At 44.4% G+C, this 20,034-nt stretch overlaps 4 protein-coding genes across 7 annotated transcripts; 2 read left to right on the top strand and 2 right to left on the bottom strand.

Annotated features, from left to right (window-relative positions):
* Window positions 1–3,404: 3,404 nt before the first annotated feature.
* Window positions 3,405–4,697, bottom strand: LOC108042944 (300 kDa antigen AG231). The gene has a single exon (XM_017121454.2). The coding sequence runs from the start codon at window positions 4,652–4,654 to the stop codon at window positions 3,728–3,730; it is 927 nt and encodes a 308-aa protein (XP_016976943.1). The 5' UTR covers window positions 4,655–4,697; the 3' UTR covers window positions 3,405–3,727.
* Window positions 4,698–5,675: 978 nt separating this feature from the next.
* On the bottom strand, window positions 5,676–7,323 carry LOC108042986 (uncharacterized protein DDB_G0271670). Its single transcript, XM_017121515.2, has 2 exons — window positions 7,124–7,323; window positions 5,676–7,056 (listed from the first exon to the last, which is right to left on the bottom strand). The coding sequence occupies exons 1-2, from the start codon at window positions 7,283–7,285 to the stop codon at window positions 5,827–5,829; spliced, it is 1,392 nt and encodes a 463-aa protein (XP_016977004.1). The 5' UTR covers window positions 7,286–7,323; the 3' UTR covers window positions 5,676–5,826.
* Window positions 7,324–9,428: 2,105 nt separating this feature from the next.
* LOC108042943 lies at window positions 9,429–14,651 on the top strand. 3 transcript variants are annotated; one of them, XM_017121451.1, is made up of 5 exons: window positions 9,429–9,775; window positions 9,858–10,167; window positions 11,320–12,023; window positions 12,118–12,466; window positions 14,179–14,651. In XM_017121451.1, the coding sequence occupies exons 1-5, from the start codon at window positions 9,614–9,616 to the stop codon at window positions 14,484–14,486; spliced, it is 1,833 nt and encodes a 610-aa protein (XP_016976940.1). In that variant the 5' UTR covers window positions 9,429–9,613; the 3' UTR covers window positions 14,487–14,651. The 3 variants fall into 3 exon arrangements, with proteins under 3 accessions (XP_016976940.1, XP_016976942.1, XP_016976941.1); XM_017121453.1 differs by lacking the exon at window positions 14,179–14,651 and having other exon boundaries at window positions 12,082–12,198; XM_017121452.2 differs by lacking the exon at window positions 9,429–9,775 and having other exon boundaries at window positions 9,866–10,167; window positions 12,082–12,466.
* A 640-nt stretch (window positions 14,652–15,291) lies between these two features.
* LOC108042976 lies at window positions 15,292–19,757 on the top strand. Of its 2 annotated transcripts, XM_017121500.1 has the most exons (6): window positions 15,292–15,415; window positions 15,614–16,939; window positions 17,119–18,081; window positions 18,147–18,326; window positions 18,385–18,589; window positions 18,724–19,757. In XM_017121500.1, the coding sequence occupies exons 2-6, from the start codon at window positions 15,648–15,650 to the stop codon at window positions 19,336–19,338; spliced, it is 3,255 nt and encodes a 1,084-aa protein (XP_016976989.1). In that variant the 5' UTR covers window positions 15,292–15,415; window positions 15,614–15,647; the 3' UTR covers window positions 19,339–19,757. The 2 variants fall into 2 exon arrangements, with proteins under 2 accessions (XP_016976989.1, XP_016976990.1); XM_017121501.2 differs by lacking the exon at window positions 15,292–15,415 and having other exon boundaries at window positions 15,459–16,939; window positions 18,153–18,326.
* Window positions 19,758–20,034: the final 277 nt, after the last annotated feature.

The following is a 20,034-nucleotide window of genomic DNA, read 5'->3' as shown; positions in this document are numbered from 1 at the left end:
TAATAAGTAATATTAACCAACTAGACTCCTCGAAGTGTCCCAATTCCCTATTTTGCACATTCAGACTTATCCGCAGATTTCCTCAATTACGGAGAGCATTGCGACATTAGCAGATCGATGGATTGGCGAAACTACTTATATCTACAGCCCATTACATTGCCCACTTTTTATTTGAGAGTTGACAATTTTCTTAACTTCCAAATCATGATTACGGCGCTTGGAGTTACTCAACTGCAGCTCGGTTTTGGCTGGGCTTTTACTAGGAAGCTGCTGCCACACATAATCTTAATGGGCCGCGGTTCGCGTCCATCCGATCCCAACCCATCCCCCTGCAATCCAGAGAGGCATCGCAACTGTGAGATGATGGCCCGCATAATTGTACAACATTTAAATGTTGATCTTGACTGGCACCGACTCGGCCCAAATGAGATAAAAGAAATAATAAAACACAAAACGCGGGCTGGAGACAACGTGTAAATGTGCAAATGACATAACAAGTACGAGTCTGGGCTAGCATTTAAATAAAGATACAATTGTATCTGCCCATTTATCTCGACCCCCCCTCCACATCTACTCTTCCTCCGAAAGAAGAGTGACGGGTGTCCCCACCCAAAAGCCAAAAATCCCAAAAACAAACCGAAATGTTCGCACGCAAATGTTTGTCGACGGTGCGTCGATTGTTCCTCGAGTTTGCACAAATGAAAGTGGTCAACAACAAGACGATCCACTGTTACTGTTTCTGTTTCTGTTCGAGATGCAGGATGGGTACGACTGACCCCGATATCTGCCTGCTATCTACACTGCGAAAAAGTAAGAGTGCAGCAAGTCAATATTTGAAGTCAATATGACCATCCCCAGCTAATTGTGCGAAGCGACCCAACATATTGGCCAAGAGGAAAAGCCCGGTGAGTATTGGCATTTGGCAAACATTACTATACTGAGTTTTTCATTAAGGTGACCCAAACCTGCATTTTTTGGGCCGTAAGTTTTTAAACACAATTTAGTATACGTCCTAAAAATTGTGCTTACATTTTAAATTTAATTTCAATTTTGTTGTTCAAGTTCTTGTAATTATTGACCCCTTCTATAATTTTCGAAAATGGATGAAAAAATGACCTGAGTTTTGGGAAGTATAACATTTTACGATCTGCAATATATAGTTTCCATTATTATAAGATTTTGCAATTAGGTTTCCCTTTTAAGTTCATAACTTAACACATTGATTGCAAAGTGGATTATTTTTTAAATATTACCTTTTGTTATCATGTTTGTTAGTGTATTGTTATAGTAGTTAGAAGTTATGATAGACTTTAAGTCCTTCGAACTGTATTTCTATTCAATTTCAAGAATCTTTATGATTCGTAAACAGTTAAGAAAAATTTTTATTGTCTTACATTGTAAAGCTTACTATTTTTAAGTAGTTTTGCTAATTGAAAAATCCCTCTGAATAATATATTTTAATTAAAAAAGTATTATGAGTGTTAAACTTTTGAGGATTATTTTGATAGTCTTAAGTTATAGAGCTCACTATTTTTAAGTGATTTTTTCTAATTTCTAAAGGGTTATAATCGCCTAAAATGATCATCACATTTTCTTGCTGTGCTTGCCAACTCTTTTAAGTATCCATTTGCCTATGACCGTTTAGGGCCAAATGGCAAACAACTTGTGTGCCAAATGACACTATGCACGTATCCCGGCTTTGGGATTGGGCTTTAGGATTGGGATGGGGCTAGGTATGGGGATTGTGGGGGGCAGATAGAGGGGCTGTACGTGATTGGACTGCCTCCAAGCTGCGAATTTCGTCCGGAGTTTGGCCTGCTTCAATTGTCGCCGCCACTTGCGATGCCGCTGAAAAGGCATTTTAACGAGCTACGCGCATGCGCAATTGTCCAACCAAGCGGTGTCGCCGATGCCGAAGCTCCGAGTCCGCCGCTTTTTATGCAACTTCTCAACAGCTCGGCCAGCGGACCGAGCCCCATTTTGCGCCCGGTGAGAGACTTTCACTCATTTGGGAATCCATCGGGTTGTGGCCGCCGTGCGATTGGATTGAATCAGCGCATTTATCGCATTCATTGCAGATTCCCTCGCAATTGAACCCGTGCTCCCCCATGCGGAAGTTTATTAGCCACCCACTGACCACTGACCACTGACCACTCAACACTCAACACCGAGCACCGACCACTGATCCGCGGCAAAAAGACACGGAACCAGCAGATAACTCGGCTATTTTCATTCATTATCGCCTTGAATTCAACCGCACGTGATTGAATGTCGGTTTGACGGCGGGAATAAGACAAACAAGAAAGATGTGTTGTTTTGACATGTATTTATAATTTATAGTACACATTAAGCAGTCGATATGTCGGAAATATCCCCACGGATATACCCTCGTTAAGGACACACAAGGATAACAAAGGAAAAAGACCGATCGACAATAAAATACAAAATCTGTGTAAGCCAATACTTACATAAGTTTGATAAATTAATTTCGTAATGATTAATTAAAAAAAAATAATAATCACAGAACCTTTTGAGTATCAACTATGAAAATATCTTCAATAAATCAATACTTTAAAAGGGAAAATAGGTAGTAATTATTTATTTTCATTTGACAAAGATTAGATAATATTCGGGGAATTCTTGGTTGATTAAAAAGAACTACTTACGTTGGACTCTACTAATTTTCGTTTTTCTTCCATTTACGACAGCTTAGTTTCGATTACATATCACATAAAACAACAAAGGAGATATTTTTTGACATCCAACCAAATTTATTTTCACATATAAATGAAAACGCACTAAAAAATATAAAAAATAAGGAAATAACGACATGTTTTAGTGAATCGCATTTAATTTATACAGGTCAAGATCATTCAATAAAACGAAGATAAGATATTTTTCCAGGAACTGACAAAGGGAAGTTATTCTAAAACTTCAGCATGGCTTTTGATATTAAATGTTCTGCAGAAATGACACATTCAGCCATGCTGAATAGCAACTTATTGTTTTATAGAGTTATTTAACTTTATTTCAGAAAAGATAAGATTCATCTCCAGGAACTCAATGGTAAGTCCCGGTGGTAAATCATTTACTTTCAGCCAGAGAAATAAACCTGCAGTGAAAGATGAATGAAAGTAGCAAATATCTTTTAGAGAGATTAGATAATATTTAAGAAAATTACCATGCCAAGGTTCAATGGATGATAGCCACAAGGATGAAAGTACCCTTAGATCATCCAATTAATATTATAACAGCAAGGAAAGAATGTCCCATTTCAATCATTTTTTTTTAGATGTTTGTTCCAGGAATTTCTACTACAGTGCAAAAAATTTGATTTGTGATCAGGAAATGGATTTGGTGACATCTTTGCGAGCCCCATTTGTCACTTTAGAACTGGTCAAACGACTTTTAATGACAGGCGATAAGATAGTGGGACTCCCTTCTTATCGCCTTGATGGATAATGCGAATGAAATTGAAATTAAAATTGCCGTCATACGGAACCACTTGACAAGCCATCAAGATGTTAGATAGATTTCCAATAAATTAATAATAATTAAACTAGAATTTATTCACTTCAGAAAAAAAAAAAAGTAATCACAAAGAAAAAAAACACCAGAAGCTATGAAGTAAATAAAGGCTGTAGGTTGGGTAAACGCAAGTGACTGGTTTTATTGCCTCGCATCCCCTTTTTTAGCCACGCGATCCTCGCCAGAAATATCCCTTTTCTTAGGCGGTGCAGTCGTACTTCGACGAGCAGATGCTATTGAAGGGATCGAACTGCATGTCTCCCGGACACTTGAAGGGGTACGAGTTGACCTCGTCGCCATCGCCGTAGCTGCAGACGATGAAGTGCGTGCAGCTACCGTCCATCGGGAAGAACCCGGTGGTGGCGCAGTTCTGGTCTTCCTTCGTGGTTGCCGAGTCGTCGTCGGTGGTTTTGGTCACGTCGGTGGGATCGGTTACGGGCTCCTCGGTGGTGCGGTCATCGGTTACGGGTTCATCGGTTTCATCGGTCACGGGTTCATCGGTCACGGGCTCATCGGTCACGGGTTCATCGGTCACGGGTTCATTAGTTACGGGCTCATTGGTTACTGGAGCATCGGTTGCTGGTTTCTCCGTGGTCACAGGATCATCGGTGGCAGGTTTCTCCGTGGTCACAGGATCATCGGTGGCAGGTTTCTCCGTGGTCACAGGATCCTCAGTGGCTGGTTGCTCGGTGGTTGTGGGAGCCTCTGTGGTTGCAGGAGCATCAGTAGCTGGTTTTTCCGTGGTCGCAGGATCATCGGTAGCCGGTTTCTCCGTGGTCACAGGAGCCTCAGTAGCTGGTTCTTCCGTGGTCACAGGAGCCTCCGTGGAGACTGCATCGGGGACTGGTTCGGGCGGAATGGTGGGGTTCTCGATGTTGCTATCGTCGCGAGCCTCAATCCGGGAGGTGGCGACGCACTGCGCCGAGGAGGAGCTGAAGACCAGGCCGGCGGGGCAGCGCAGGAAGCGCATGGAGAAGCCACCGAGTCCGGTGGACTGGCAGGCGTAGAAGTCGGGCGTGTTATCCACTAGGGTGAAGTAGCCGCTCTGGCGGCACAGGGACTTGGCCTCGATCACTGAAGGGGCCAGGACGAGGGCCAGGCCCAGGAGCATCGATAGCTTGAACATCTTCTACGTGGTTTCGATTGGTTTCGCTTTGGTTCTCGGTACTTGGTTCGACGGACTAACTGGCCGGACAATCGATCCGGCTCTTTTATAGCCAGGCCCAAAAGGTGCCGGTGGCAATCTTCCAGATTGCGTGCGATTGGCTGATAAAGACGAAATTCGATAATAGTGGCCGAAAAGTCTGACTAAGCTTCAGATAGGGGATCAATATAAATGGCATATCTCCAGGTGCTCCAAAAATCGTATCTCTTGCGCAGTGGAAATTCCCACTTTAAGAAGTTTTGAACTTCTTAAAAAGACAAGTTTTATTGAAAAATGATAATATATCACATGCAGTTATGGATAGGCTTATTGTGCATTTCCCACCTTATCTGCTTTCCAAAACTAATTAAGTTATCTTAATATCTCGAAAGTACTTACAAATCTTTAAGATAAAACAATATTTTTATTTTCCTTGAAAAACATTCCATTTCTTCTATAGTGTCCAAAACGTAGATCATGTAAATGAACATTAAACAACACCAAATAATTGATATCTTAAGTTAAATACTACAAATATGTTAGAGAAATAAATTGGTATAGTCTCCCTAACTTGTTTTCACAAAAGCAAAAAAAGTATCTTTTTCTAGAAACCTTTATACATATTTACTTGTTTTTGTTTATTTATATTTTAAGCTCTGAAATAAAAAACAGAAATTTGCTTAGTGAAGATAAGGTCTCTTCGTATAGTATCCAAGGGTGTAGTATAGTATCTAGCAGAGCAACTTAAAAGCTTAGGAAGACTGACATTTTTCTTTACAAAGATTTCACACCTGTTCAAGCCGTCCAATCTTTTCTACATACCATAAGCCAATAAAAATTAAATTAATAGCAAAAACCTTAACCTTGTGAGGTTCCTTTTTTTAGTTTCTTCGTTTTTAAATTTTAAAGCAGAGTAGAATAAGATGACTTAAAAACTAAACGCTCTAATGTATTGGTTCTTTCCATAAAGTCAATTCTTAATAAATGAATTATATGTTCAAAATATATTTATAATCTTTATTTACACCACAAAGCAAAAAAAAAACAGTTAACAAAAAAAATGCCGGAATATAATTTTACAGGACTAGAGCAATGGACCAACATAGGAGTGTGGGGGGAAGGGGGGCTTAGGGTATCCAGGATAAAGAACTGGTCTACTCCGCGGACTCGGCGCTCTCAATGGACTCGCCCTTGGCCTTGTCCTTCTCGGCCTTCGCCTGCTGCTTGGCCTGCTCCTTGGCGGCCTTCTTGGCGGCCTTCTCCTCCAGCTTCTGCTGCTTCTTGGCCAGCTTCTCCTGCTCCTTGAGGGCCTTCTGGCGCAGCTTCTCCTCGGCCTTGTACAGCTTCAGTTCCCGCTTGATGGCCGCCAAATCGCTGACCTCCGTCGCCTCCTGTCCAGGCACAATCTGCGTCCAGTCGTAGCGCCAGCAGCCCCCGATTACGGCCTCGAACCTCTGGCCACTGGAGCAGCGCACGATGAACTTGTGGAAGCCGCCCTGCAGACTGGCCACGCAGCTGTAGTAGTAGGTCTCGTCCTGTCCAGCGAATCTGCCCACGGCCAGGCACGGGAAGCCGTCCTCCTGGCACTCGGCCAAGTCCCTCACGCACCTGCCCAGGCTCGGCGAGAAGGCGGTCAGGAGCGGGCAGGTGACCTCAATCTCCTGCAGCTGCCGCAGCACGGGATTGTACAGGCAGTTGTGGTAGCGCCTGCAGTCGCCACTGATGTGCGGGAAGAGTCCCGCCGCCTGGCACTTGAATGTGGGCGGAGTGGGTGCGATGGTGGTCTCAGCAGGAGTGGCGGAACTGGAGGAGGAACTGGGACTGGAGCTCTCCGCTTCGGCTGGGGAGGAGCTCTCCGGCTCGGCTGTGGAGGCGGAACTGGAGCCCTCTGATTGGGATGTGGAGGAGGAACTAGAGCTCTCTGGTTCGGCTGTGGTTGTTTCCTCTGGAGCTGGAGTAGTGTCCTCGGGAGCGGATGAAGTCTCCTCGGGAGCCGAAGATGTCTCCTCGGGAGCGGATGAGGTCTCCGCGGGAGCGGATGAAGTCTCCTCGGGAACGGATGAAGTCTCAGGAGCTAAGCTGGAGCTTTCCTGGCCAGCTGGTGAGGTTTCCGGGGCGGCAGTGCTGGTCTCTCCATCCCCAGAGGCACCTGTGGAGTTCTCCTGATCATCTGTGGTGGTTCCCTCATCGACAGCAGTGGTCCCCTCATCCGCCTTCGTGGTGTCCTGATCCCAGCCTCCGGGCGTGGTGCTCTCCCAGCCGCTTCCCTCCTCACTTGGCTGAATGGTGGTGGTGGTGTCGCTCCATGGCTCCGCTTGGGCCACATCCTGAGCCGCCGAACCGTCACCGCTGAGCGCCAGGATGCCGCAGGACTTGGTCAGCAGCTGCAAGTTATCAATGGTCAGGTGGTATATACCCTCGATCCTCGTCTCCTTTGGCGGAGGAACTTACCAGGGCGGCGCAGAGCACCAGGATGGTGGAGAACTTGGAGATCTTACGACCCGTCATCTTTCGCACTGTGAAGGTGGTTGGACTGGATTCTGTGCTTCCTGCTGGTTGTAGTTGTAGTTGTAGTTGTGGTGTTGTTGGTGTAGGTGTTGGTGTCGTTTTCATCGTCGCCAGTGGCTAACGTCGGTCGATCGTTGTGTGAGCTGCTGGCCGAGAACACAGCCGATTATATAGCCCGTTCTGGACGGGATGCTGATGCTGGGATGCCTTATCGGGCTTAGCACCTCCCCACTTACTTGCCTACTCACTAACGTATCTGATAGATATAATAGATACCCAGATACAGATAGACAGACGTTCTCGTATATGGTGCAAATAAAATGTGCTGCTGTTTTTACCCCGCTCTGACGTCGTCACTCGGCGTTTTTGGGTTGCAAAATACAGTTGTAAACCCGTAAAGTGTGAGGGGGGTGGATGGGTGCGATCATACTCCGCGGATGTGAAACGGAAGTGTGTAAAGATAAGCCCGGTAAGTCCACCGGGGGAGGTCAAGTGGGCGGTGGGATGGCAGTTGCTAGATAATTCTGTTTGTCCGGTTTTCGTCTTTCGGTGCTTCTGTTTTTGTTGCCAATCTTTCTTTGAAGGGAAGTCAAAACAAAGACTGTGACGCATCCACAACTTGGAACCGTGGGCTGATCCTTATTCGATCTACAAATCACTCTCGAGCTAAACTGATGTCTCATGATAAGGTCACTTTACTGGACAATCTTAATTCATAAACTATAAAAGAATAAAATATATACATATACATTATAAGGGAAACATTTGCGCCACTACTGTTCTGAATAACAGTACCTTTTTAAATGTATTTAATCTAAATAACACTGAGAAATGTAATTACTTACAAATCTTTACCTAAAGAAATTGTTGATGCACTTTAAGCTAGCACTCTTGCAAACTTTAAGATACCAACTTAATCTCATGTTAGTTACTCATTTTGTTATTTGCATATCATTGTGATATTCTAAATATTTCATTTTTAGGTCTGCGAAGTCACCTTTCTGTTGAAAAATAGTGGTTTGAGGTCATTAATAAACTAGCCCATATTTGAGCATATTAAGCACATTAAGAATTATTTTCGTGAATCATAAAGGAGCTACATATCACATAACTTTGACAAAATTATAAATCAAAAATTAACAATGCAAATTAATTGAAAGTAAAGCAACAACCATTTAATGGATTTTCTTGAAATCCGAATTCAATAGTCTTTTGCTATAATTATAATTATTTCAGTAAAATCCATTGAAGTCACATAACACAGTCTTTCGCACATCAAACATAGTCAAAAATACTTGGATCCTCAAATAGTAACTCCAATTATCGAGTTCTTTAAACTGGTAGGAAAACATACACATTAAATGTTTCATTTATTTTCATTAAAGTATTGAAAGATGTTGTCAAGCAAATCTACCCAAAACCATTAAAAAAAAATTTTTTGCAGGTTGATATGGAATGAAATAATGTGTTTTTAAAATATTCCTAAATAGAATATAGGTTTAAATTGGTCAAATTGTGACCCGATAAATATGTTATTGGCAGGAGCAAAGCCTTTAAATAATGGTTAGAAGTCATTAATGAAAGCTGTGAATGATGGAATATCTTTTGAGGCCAGTGATAAACTTTTTCGGCAACTAAATGTCAAGTGGAAATCGAATAATACGGGGTTCCTGTACAGGTAATCAGCGTTTTCGGGTAGTTCAAAACACATTTATATCAATGCTATCCAATTGGGAGCCACACCCCAAAGTGGCTGACCCCGTTTCTGGCTGTGATCCACCAGGTGGATCTGGATCTGGATCTGGATCCATGCCGAAAGCCACCACAATGGTCACCCCATTTATCTGCTCCGGCTGTTGGCCATAAACATAATCCACTGCTGACGCCGCTGCTCGCTGACTGAATTGCAGGCAAACGGAAAACGGCAAACGGCAAACGGCAAACGCTCCACATATCTGACGTTAATCTCGCGGATAGCCAGATATTCAGATATTTAGATACTCAGATGTTCAGATACCCAGATAACCAGATAGCCAGATACGCAGCTGCGCAGATACACTTGTGCAGTGTGTGGACACTGATATCTGGTATCGTGATAAGAGCTCCAGCCCCGATGTTATCAGTCTGCCTCTCCGGGTCTCCGGTTCTCCGGGTCTCCCACTCGCGGTGCTCCAACCGAATATGTGGGTCTTTTTGTTCGCCATTATCTAAAAGGTTTCGGTGGTTAGGTGAATGATGAATGCCAGCGGCTAGACGGAGTGCACACACAAATTCCAAGTGCCCAGTGCGAACGGATACGGATCACCGTCAGTTAGCCAGTAAGCCAGTTAGTCAGTTAGCCAGCTAGTCAGTTAGCCAGCTAGTCAGTTAGCCAGCTAGGCAGTTAGCCCCCATCCAGTTTCATAGGACATCTGGGAGCAGGGAGGAGCAGGCATGGCAACCTCTGCGATCGGCGGGGTGGGAGTGGGTCTGGGTGTGGCCACGTCCAGTCCAGTGCGCCGACCCACCGCCAGAGCCACCGCTGGCATCCAACGGCGCCGGGTGGTCAAGAAGCACATCCAGCAGAAGTACATGCTCTGCGGCTTCGCCATTCACGTAAATAGCATATCTCTTTCGTAATGGAGACGAGTGTGTTTTTCATCTGTTTCGTTTCTTTTTTTTCACCCCCAACCGACAGGCTTTTCTGGCCACCCCCGCCTATCTGTATGGGAATGTGGTGGAATCCGACAAGGATCTGGTGCTGAGGATCTGGCCAGCCATTGTCTACCAGGCCACCGGAGAGCTATGCCGCTCCATTATGGAGCACCTGGACACAGAGTACAGCGGCAGGTCGAGGGAGACGACGCAGTACAGGAGGGTCTTCCTGCTGGCCACCCTCATCGCCTGCGTTTCCCTGATGGTCAGCGGAATACTCTTCTCCTCCGCCTGGATCGTGGTCACCACCACCACGCAGGTGGTGGCCATCGTCTTCTACGGATGCTTTGCGGGTGAGTAGAGGTCGAGGCATTTGGAATCTGGAATCTTTAATCGGTAATTTGTAAGCTAAAAGGGCGCGAAAGTAGGGAACAAAACAAAAAATTGTATAATTCGTACAGTTGTGTGCTTAAAAACACGGAAGTCTATTGTTTATGATTTTTTTTTTAAGTAAAAGTATTAAATCATCCTACACTAGATATGTTGCAACGGGAACATAACAAAAAGGTTTATTTCTAGTACACAACTGTACTAGTGTGCATTAAACACATGTGACTTTTTTTATTTTTTTGTTATGAAAGGGAAGATAAAATCATTCCACTGCAGGTATTTTAAATAGGGAACATAACAAAAATCGTATTATACGTGCATTAATCTCTGTTTTTATATATCTCAAAGAAAGGCTTAAAAATATTCCGCACCAGAAATATTGCATAGCTTACTGGTCGTATACGTAATATACCACGTATTCGCATTTTTGTGTGTGGAATTATGGTGCAGCAGCACTTTGAATTTGTTTTTTTAACTTTAAATACAATTTTAAATCTATGACTCAAACAAGCAACCAACAAAAATGTTATTATTTATTAAACTTATTGATCTATGTATATATTTTGCGTAATACTCTCTTTCAATCGATTGCTTTAGTAATCCTCTTATAAACTCAATGCAAATATTGGTTTTGACGCAAGCGAACATAGGTTTGTTTATCATGTATAAACGTAAATAAATAACTAACGTATAGATATTTTCCGCGTAAACACAATTTTCTCATCGAAAAATGCGACTTATGGAATGAAAACGCGATTAATATACCAAATTCTGTAAATGAAAATTCAACTTAAATATGTATGAATTCACTAATAAATTAATTAAAATGTTTATTCCAAATTTTAAAAATCCGTACTTAATCTGGAATTATACATATAATTTCAAAATTTTCATTTTTTTTAAATATCAATCCTATTGGTATTTTGATTATAACTAAGTTTGTTTTTAACATAAAAAATATATGTTTAATGGATCAATATATTTTTGTTGTATATACATATTCGAATACTAATGTTTTAGTTTAATATTCGGATACTAAAGATTGAGTTATGGATTAGGTTGTTTTTAAATTTGGGGAATCGAACCTAATTTAGTGCCCTTTTCCCCTCGCGTAGGCATTGGAGCCAGCTTGTACCAGTGGAAGACGCACGTGATCCTGGAGGCAGTGCGTCCGCGGGAGGACAAGTACGTGCGGAAGACGATCCACCTGTGCGGCGAGGCCTTCTGCCAGCTGTTCCTCTCGTTCGTGTTCACCAGCCTGCGCACCCTCTACGGCACCGCCCAGTCGATCGTCCTGATGTCCGCCCTGCTGGTGAACCTCATCCCGCTGAGCCTGATCATCACCAAGCACCGCGAGGACGCGTTCACCACGAAGCGGATATCGGTGATCAAGGCGGAGACGGGATTCGGGGCCCTCCCGCTGCGGGCATCACTGGCGGCCAACCTGGTGGCGGACCAGCTGGACGGCCTGGACACGCTCTCCTGGCGCAACCCGGCCACGGAAATGGCCGCTCCGGGCGCAGTGGTGGCCGCCGCCGTGGTGGACACCCACAGCAACTACATGCTGGCCACGGACGAGGCCTATGTGACATTTGTGAACCCCAATGGGGTGGAGATCATGGAGATCATACCCGAGGAGGACGAGACGGTGTCCATGATGCGGTCGAGCAATGCCACCATCGACAACTACGCCATGTCCGCCTCCCAGATGTCGCACAAGTCGTTGTCCAATGGCCGGCTGTATCCAGCAACGCCCCAGCATCCGGTGGCCACGGGAACGGGCAGCTCCTCGCCCCTCCCCCCCGACTATGCCAATCTGGTGAGTTTTCCTGGTGGTGGGTGTGTTGGGGAACACCCCTTCGATTTCCCAGTCTCAGACTCTTCCTCCTCCTCCTTCTCCCCCGATCTTGTAGCGCCGCATCCGACGGATGTCGCGGGCGGTCACCTCGCATCTGTGGTGGAATCTGTTGGACAAGATCGCCATGCCGCTGCAGCAGGCGCTGCTGGTGCCGCAGCTGTACGCCACCACGCTGCTCCTCTCCGCCGACATCTTCAGCTATGTGATGTGCCTCACCGTGCTCCCGGGTCTGGCCGTCAGCCACCATGCGCTGAAGAACGCCGAGATCCCGTTCCTCTTCTCCCTGCTGGCCTTCCCCTGGATGTGCTTCTCCCTGATGACGCCGCGCTTCGGGACGAGCCTCTACAAGCGCAAGATCCAGTGGCACACGCTGGGCAGCATCTGCAAGTGCCTGGCCCTGATCTGTAAGTCCTAGCAACGTTGCAGTCCCAAACAGAACCCTTCCCCATCGGAGAATGTGGGTCTGGTCAAGTACGCAGGAGGAATTCTTGTTCAAACGATTTTTTTTGTTTACTTTTCATTTATGCTCTTTTGAGAAAGCAAACTTTGGCAGGGCGAATCTTATATACCCTTTCAGCAGGGCCGTTGAGTGCCACACCGGGCCCTTTTACGATTCTTATTTGAATTATACAGAAGTGTTATACACTAGAAGCTAAATGAGTTTAGTCACAGAACAAAAGTGGACTTTTTGATATATGTTTTTCTTTCTCAATTTTTCTAAACATCTAACTTTTCGAAAAAAATTTCTCGCTGCCGGGCCCCTGACCAATGCGTGCCCCGGGGAAACAAACCGGGCCCATTTTTAAAAATGTTCGAAAATTACGAAAAATTGACCCAAAAAATTTAACCAATATTTAAATGCAGATATTTTGAGATCTAAACCACAATCATTTTGAGGTATGCCACTTTTGAAATCGGATGTCTGTACGAAATGTTATGAGCTTAGAAGGGCAGTTTTTTGTCACTTTTCTGCAAACCCATTTTTCGAAAATTTGGAAAAGGGTAACATCATTAAAATGACGAAAAATCGACGAAAAAAAATAATTTAAGTAGGGACGCAGATTTGTAGGGAATTAAACCACGATCATTTTGGGTTATGCCACTTTGTAATCGGATGTCTCTAAGAAAAGTTATGGGCTTGGAAGTGCAGGTTTTGGTCACTTTTCTGCAAACCCATTTTTCGAAAATTTGCTTACATTGCTTAAAATGATGAAAAATCGACCCCAAAATACAAACCAAGCTTAAAACACATATTTTTAGAGAATTAAACCACAATCATATAGAAGTATGCCACTACGAAATCGGATGTCTGTAAGAAAAGTTATGGGCTTAGAAGTGCAGGTTTTAGGTAACTTTTCAGCAAAGCCATTTTTCGAAAATTTGCAAAGGGGTAACATCATTAAAAATTACGAAAAATCGACCCTAAAAAAAAAAAAGGTGAACACACAGTTGTTTAGAGTAATTAAACCACAATCATTTTGAAGTATGTCACTTTGAAATCGGATGTCTGTAAGAAAAGTTATGAGCTTAAAAGTTCAGTTTCTTGGCACTTTTCCGCAAACCCATTTTTCGAAAGTTTGGAAAGGGTTATCATCATTGCAAATGACGAAAAATCGACACCAAAATACAAACCAAGTTGAAAATACAGATGTTACGAAAATTAAATTACAATTATTTAGAATTATGCCACTTTGAAATCGAACTTCTGTAAGAAAAGTTAAGGGCTTGGATGGTCAGGTTTTAGGCCACCTTTCTGCATTTTCGAAAATTTGGAAAAGGTTAACACTGTAAAAATAACGAAAAATCTACCGCAAAATACAAACCACGTAGAATACAGGTTTTGGTCATTCTTCTGCAAAACCATTTTTCAAAAATCATAAAAATTACGAAAAATCGAAGTCAAATTATTAAATCATTTAAAAGTATGCCACTTTGAAATCGGATGTCTGTAAGAAAATTTATGGGCTTTGGAGTGCAGAATAAATTTGCAAATCGAGATAGTTTTGACATAAAAAATAAGTCATAGGAATATTTTCAATTAAATTAGTAGATAAAAGATATCAGCAATCAAAGAAACACAAACTTTAAAACCAAATATTTTCCACTTTACCCACAGTCATCAGCTTCTCCACGTCCAAGCTGCTGCTCAGCGTGTCCGCTGTACTGCTGGGATTCGGCCAGGTGGTGACCGCCTTCCTGCAGGAGCTGGTCTTCCAGCTGGGCATGACGCGGGCCAACTGGACGGCCATCCGGCGCCCGGTGCACTTCACCAACGGCCTGCTGGTGCTCCTGTGGGGCGCCCTCGCCCACTATGTGGTGGAGCGGTACTCCTTCCAGGCCAGCGTGGGACTCGCCGGTGCGCTCTATGGAGTGACCACGCTGCTCTGGAACTTCCTCTTCTTCTGCTGCCAGAGCAAGGACTGAGGAAAGGCAGGATCTGCAGGATGTGCACGATATGCAGGATCTGCTGGATCTGAAGAATTCGGTTATCGTAGTCTGTGTGTGTTGCTGTTGTTGACGTTGTCGTTGGTGTAGTTGTTGTTGTATTTGTGCAGTGATATTAATAAATAAACATACATATAAACTATACATTAAAAACACAAAAAGAACAGGAACAAGTAGGCCTGGGTTTTTTTGTCCAGAGCTGTTATCGAATATACATATAGATTTTCATTTTTCACTCTTCACTTGCCAGTCAGTATTGTCACAGAGTTTGTTCGGCGTGCAAGTATAAAAATTGACTACGGAATTAACATGTAAGTTAAAAATTTTCCTAAGATTTCTTACTTACGTACGAATATTCCGTCTGCTGTGTCTAACGTATCCTTTTCTACAAATAACACTAGACCTTTTTTTGTCCGCATAACAGCACCGATACATTTAAGTGTTTATAAAGCTATGATATAAGAACAAATTTTTGTCCCATGTTTCAATAAATAGACACCCTGAAACATGTTAAACTGTATTCTAAATATATGATTCGAACTTTGTATGGTTAAATTTTTATCTTTTTAATAAATTATGTATGTAATTATAAATTATGTATTTTAGTTCGATGAACATAATTAAATATTGTCGTTGTGAATACCCTACTAATTTTACCTTAATTAAATATAAACAAATTTGAATTGCTAGCTGACGCAAGCTGTTTGATACAAAAAATTACTGCAAACATCAGACTCCAATCGATAACTATATTGTCTGACATTACAGAGGTATCGATTGTACGGTCACTCTAGTACCAGCACGCCAAAAAAAATGAAAATTCTTTCTTTTTAGAATTTTTGCCTCGCCTCGTCGACAGTAAAACCAAGTGAATTGCAAAACGACCGTGTCCAACGGCTAGCCAAGCGGTAAGTGATCTACTCCGGGGCAATAAAAAGAGGGGAGAGCGGACCAGCGGCGGCGGCATTTTCCGGTGGCCACAAAAGCGGGAAACCCGAATGCGCAAAATCACGGCTGCGTTCAACCGGCTTTCCTTTTTATTTTCACAAGCGAGTACATTCGACTCCTGTTGCCCCCGTTTCCATTTGTTTGGCCTGTAATTCCAGCTAAGAGCTGCGGAAGCGGTAAGCGAACAGACGCATGTCGCAGATTTTCAAGGACGCCGTTGTGAACACATCCAGATCCGCATACGATGCCGGAACCAATGGCTCACCGTATTCGCCAATAGGCCAGGCTTCGGCAAATCAGCGACAAGCGGCACACTTGCCACACCACTTACCAGCGGATTGGCGAGTTTGGAAATCTCCTGGAATCGAGGACTGCGCCCCATATTCGTTGTCATACTCGGATTCGCCCCAGAGACCTCGATACTCGCCAATATCGTCAGCGGCAGGTAACTCCTTGGGATCACAGTACTCTCCAGAAGAACCAGCATCCTCGTATTCGACCGCAAATGATTACTACTCATTGTCGGAGTATAGCCATTCCACACCGACACTCTCCGATGCTTCCGTACTGAACAATCACCAGCAGCAGCAAAACAAGCAACGCCAGTACTTGGGTACCCCGGCCAACCACCTCGATTCAGAGTCGCATTCCTACCGCCCCGACGCGGAGATTCAGTACTACGAGCAGTTTACAAGTGAAATCTACAGCCAGCACTTTGAGCAGACCCAAGGTAACTGCCTTCAGGTTGCGCAAAGCACCGAGATAAACGAGAATTACCAGCCAGATCTCCCAATCGCTAACCACATAGAGCTAGTAGAAGGTGGACAGGAGCTGTACTTCAGCACTGAAAGAGGATCGTACCCAGAAGAAAATCGAGAAGACGTATTCCCGGGCTTTATCAGAACAACGGGGGCAGTCGATAAAAGAAAAGTCCCAGCTTCACTGCAGCATGATCTGCCGCAGATTAAGAGCTCAGGACTGCTGGTAGAACCAACGGATTTGCATCCTCTCACCAGTTGTGTGCGCAACGCTCTCAAGCTTATCAGCGATATCTGCGAAAACTTGACGGCCAATCCAAAGCATCAGCACGCCGAGGAGCAGAGCTGCATCATCAACCTAGTGCGCCATAAGCTCGCTGATGTGTGCCACACGCTGGTAGACGACGCCACCAACGGCCAGTCCACCGCGCAGACCTTATCCCTGCTCAGAGAAATCGCTGTGGGCATCGAGCGCACCAAGCAGCAGGAAAAAAGCTTCAGAGAAGCGCAGGCGAAAATCATCGGGCAATCTGACGACCTCCAGCAAAGCATTTCAATGGGCTTGGATCTTCTGAAAAGAATCCGTCAGTTTGTAACCGGTTTGTATAAGCCGAAAGAACCAGAATCGGACACCGGCGAAGAGGGCTCGGGATCTGAAAGCCAAAGCGGAACAGGCCGTGGAGACGACCAGCAGCCGGAAACTATTAATATACCCCGGAAGAGACGGTAAGCTCTCTTGACTTTTTCAGATACTATGATACTAGACTTTGCTGTATTTTGGTTTTTAATATACCCAAATAGATTACAAAGATTCCTTTAGCGGATTTTGATTTTAAGATCGATTATAATTTTCATAAATAATGAAATATCTTTAAATTAAACTGATTGATTTCCTGTCCTTGCAGCAACCAGGAGGAAGATCCTCGCCTGATCAAGTACCGGCGCGTGGACAACTCATTTCCCCGCTTTATACCGAATGAGCCTGCTGACGACCCAATTCCCAACAAGTCTATGGCAGAGCGAGAGCGCGAAAATCAGCAGCAGGGCTCCAAGCGGCTGTCCATATTCAATCCGCCAGTCTACACGCAGCACCGGGTGCGCAACAATGCCCCTTATGCCCCCAACCCATTCGACCTCTCGGACGATGAAGAGCCATACCAGTCATTTGCTAGCACCGGTTTATCATCCAAACCATTCTCTTCAGTTGTCGCATCAGGAATAGCGCGTGTCACCCCGCAGCTTTCCTTCTCGGATGCCGTGCGCCTGGGTCAGAATGGCTTTGCAGAGACCCGTGTGAATGGGCACAACACCCACATGGGGGTGGGCCTTCGGGCCCCATCTCGGGGGGAGAAGAGCATCCTGACCCACGAGATGGAGCGCATGGAGCATGAGCAATACCTCAACCTCATCAACGCCGTATCCCAGAATGAGTCCGGGACCAGCCGCTTCGCCAAGGCAAATGCCCAGCAGCTGCAGAGCCTAGACACCCAGCCGGCCACCTGGAGTTCCATACTGCGCGGCAGCCAGCTTCGACCATCACAGCAGCCATTGTGGCCCAAACGCGAGGAGGGCCACGTGAACCGCGAGCTATCCGAGTATGCCAATATGATCAGCCGCGAGGCCGAACAGCAAAGCCGCGCACCGGCACCACCACCACCAGAGCTTATGCAACTAGATAACATAAACAACAGCCATGCGTCCACCATTTCCAGCAGTGGCAGCTCCTCCAGCAGCTCGTCCAGCGGCTCCAGCAGCTCGTCGAGCAATTCTGGGTCCCGGTCCGGGTCCGAGTCCGAGTCGGAGTCCTCTGTGATGGTTGCTGCTGCCGGCAGTGTGGAAGGCAAAAAATCTACTGTGAACAACCACTCGTGAGTAAATTTATTAAAAAGGGAGAAAACCAATCTTGGAAAAAAAACTTTATTTTATCACCCAGAAATAGTGGTGCTCAGAAATCGAACAGCGTCCAGAATGCATCGACATCTTTCACCGAAGCCTTGCATCGTCGTTTTGCCAGCTGCGTCTTCCTCAAGGATGACTTCGGAGACCAGTTTAGATCGAAGGCTGCCCGAAGGCACGAGGAAAATGAACATCTCCGTGCATTAGCAGTTAAGGAGTAAGATTCCGTTACCAAACCTTCGAGCTCAGTACTAAAATGTTTTGAAAAATTTCAGGGCTATTCGCAGCACAGACGAACGCCGTAAATACGAGGAAATGCTCCGGGAAAACATTTTCCAGTACCGTATCCCTCACAAGCCCATCTTCGTTATCGGGGGCCTAGACAAGAAGGTTGCTAAAAAGGAGGAGCCTCAGCTCATTCAGCTGAACGAAGAGCATATACGACGCTACGCCGATTTAATGCAGGGTCCACCTCAGCAGGTAGGCAAATAACTATATATTTAATGTTTTATGGCGTTCTGCTACCGCTTTCGATTCCAATCAAATGAATGTTTTAACCTTTGTTGATTACAAGGATTCATAACTAGTATTGACTTTTTTAAAACAAATTTCAGGTACTTATTACCAAGTTTAACTTGCACATCACCCGCGATGACATACGCACACTACTTGGAACCTCGTGGCTTAACGACGAGGTAATCAACTTCTACATGTGTTTGCTAACCAAGCGCTCGGAGGAGCGTGCTGGCCAAGTGCCTAGTGTTTATGCCATGAACACATTCTTCGTGCCGCGCCTTTTGCAAGCTGGGCACTCGGGCGTAAAGCGCTGGACAAGGAAGGTGAACTTGTTCGCCAAGGACATAATCCCGGTGCCAGTTCACTGCAACGGTGTTCACTGGTGCATGGCCATCATTCATATGCGGAACAAAACGATCCGCTACTATGATTCAATGGGGAAGCCGAACCAAAACGTGCTGGACGCCTTGGAGGCCTATCTGCGCGAGGAGTCGTTGGATAAGCGCAAACAGCCATTTGACACCAGCGGCTTCGTCAGCGAAAATGTCCCCAATATCCCACAACAATCTAATGGGAGCGACTGCGGTGTCTTCAGCTGTATGTTTGCGGAATATATTACCCGCGACGTCCCCATTACCTTCACTCAAGCCGACATGTCCTACTTCCGCAAGAAGATGGCCCTGGAAATCGCCGGCGGAGAGCTGTGGATGTAGGCGATTAGCCCCTTTATCAAATACTTGTGTCTAAACCCACACAGAAACTAATTCTAGTTTAGCACGGAGGCGAGGATCGATTCTTAATTTATTAATTAGTAATCTAACATATACTTTCCAAGCAAGAATTCGCAACAAGTGTTTAGCCATCAGTCGAACTTGATCTCGAATCTGTCTCAATTCGATTGAAACGAGTTCGACCTGACGTAGCTTACATGCGCATACTTGTTTCCATCTCATTTACCACATCGTATGAAAAAGACACTGGCGACCCCTTATGGCTCTTTTTATTACACAATAGCATCATGCATCCACTACTAAATGTAACATCTTTAAATATCAGATGAAACAAGAAGCATAGGCATCTGAATGTAAGAGAGGAACTAGTTTTTCAATAAAGCGCTAACAAGTAAAAGCAATGCAAAGGATGTATTAATTACAGATCTATTTACGCTTTTGGAAATGTTTGTAAATTTAAATAGACTAACATGAATTTAATTACAGCTATATTTACACTTTTGGAAATGTTTGTAAATTCGAATAGACTAACATGAATTTAGATTTCAACCTAAATTTTAGATTGAGCAAAGCTAAAAATATCCACTAGTAATTTCACACAAAATAACAAAATGCCCAGATAACGAGTACACTAATGGTTTGGGTGAACAACGCATATAGAATTCTACATCTAAACTT

Source organism: Drosophila rhopaloa, unplaced genomic scaffold (assembly GCF_018152115.1).
Source record: "Drosophila rhopaloa isolate 14029-0021.01 unplaced genomic scaffold, ASM1815211v1 contig_3, whole genome shotgun sequence".
NCBI classification, from domain to species: domain Eukaryota; kingdom Metazoa; phylum Arthropoda; class Insecta; order Diptera; family Drosophilidae; genus Drosophila; species Drosophila rhopaloa.
Note: the sequence above shows the minus strand (reverse complement) of the source record. Positions and strands in the feature narration are given on the sequence as shown.

Bases quoted from the DNA above. Each gene is read 5' to 3' on its own strand.
- LOC108042944 (XM_017121454.2), bottom strand. From the start codon at position 4,654: ATGTTCAAGCTATCGATGCTCCTGGGCCTGGCCCTCGTCCTGGCCCCT.
- LOC108042986 (XM_017121515.2), bottom strand. From the start codon at position 7,285: ATGAAAACGACACCAACACCTACACCAACAACACCACAACTACAACTA. The intron at 7,057-7,123 runs GTAAGTTCCTCC...GATAACTTGCAG, and splicing joins TGGTGCTCTGCGCCGCCCTG to CTGCTGACCAAGTCCTGCGG.
- LOC108042943 (XM_017121451.1), top strand. From the start codon at position 9,614: ATGGCAACCTCTGCGATCGGCGGGGTGGGAGTGGGTCTGGGTGTGGCC. The intron at 10,168-11,319 runs GTGAGTAGAGGT...CCCCTCGCGTAG, and splicing joins CTTCTACGGATGCTTTGCGG to GCATTGGAGCCAGCTTGTAC. The intron at 12,467-14,178 runs GTAAGTCCTAGC...CTTTACCCACAG, and splicing joins CAAGTGCCTGGCCCTGATCT to TCATCAGCTTCTCCACGTCC.
- LOC108042976 (XM_017121500.1), top strand. From the start codon at position 15,648: ATGTCGCAGATTTTCAAGGACGCCGTTGTGAACACATCCAGATCCGCA. The intron at 18,327-18,384 runs GTAAGATTCCGT...GAAAAATTTCAG, and splicing joins CGTGCATTAGCAGTTAAGGA to GGCTATTCGCAGCACAGACG. The intron at 18,590-18,723 runs GTAGGCAAATAA...AACAAATTTCAG, and splicing joins TGCAGGGTCCACCTCAGCAG to GTACTTATTACCAAGTTTAA.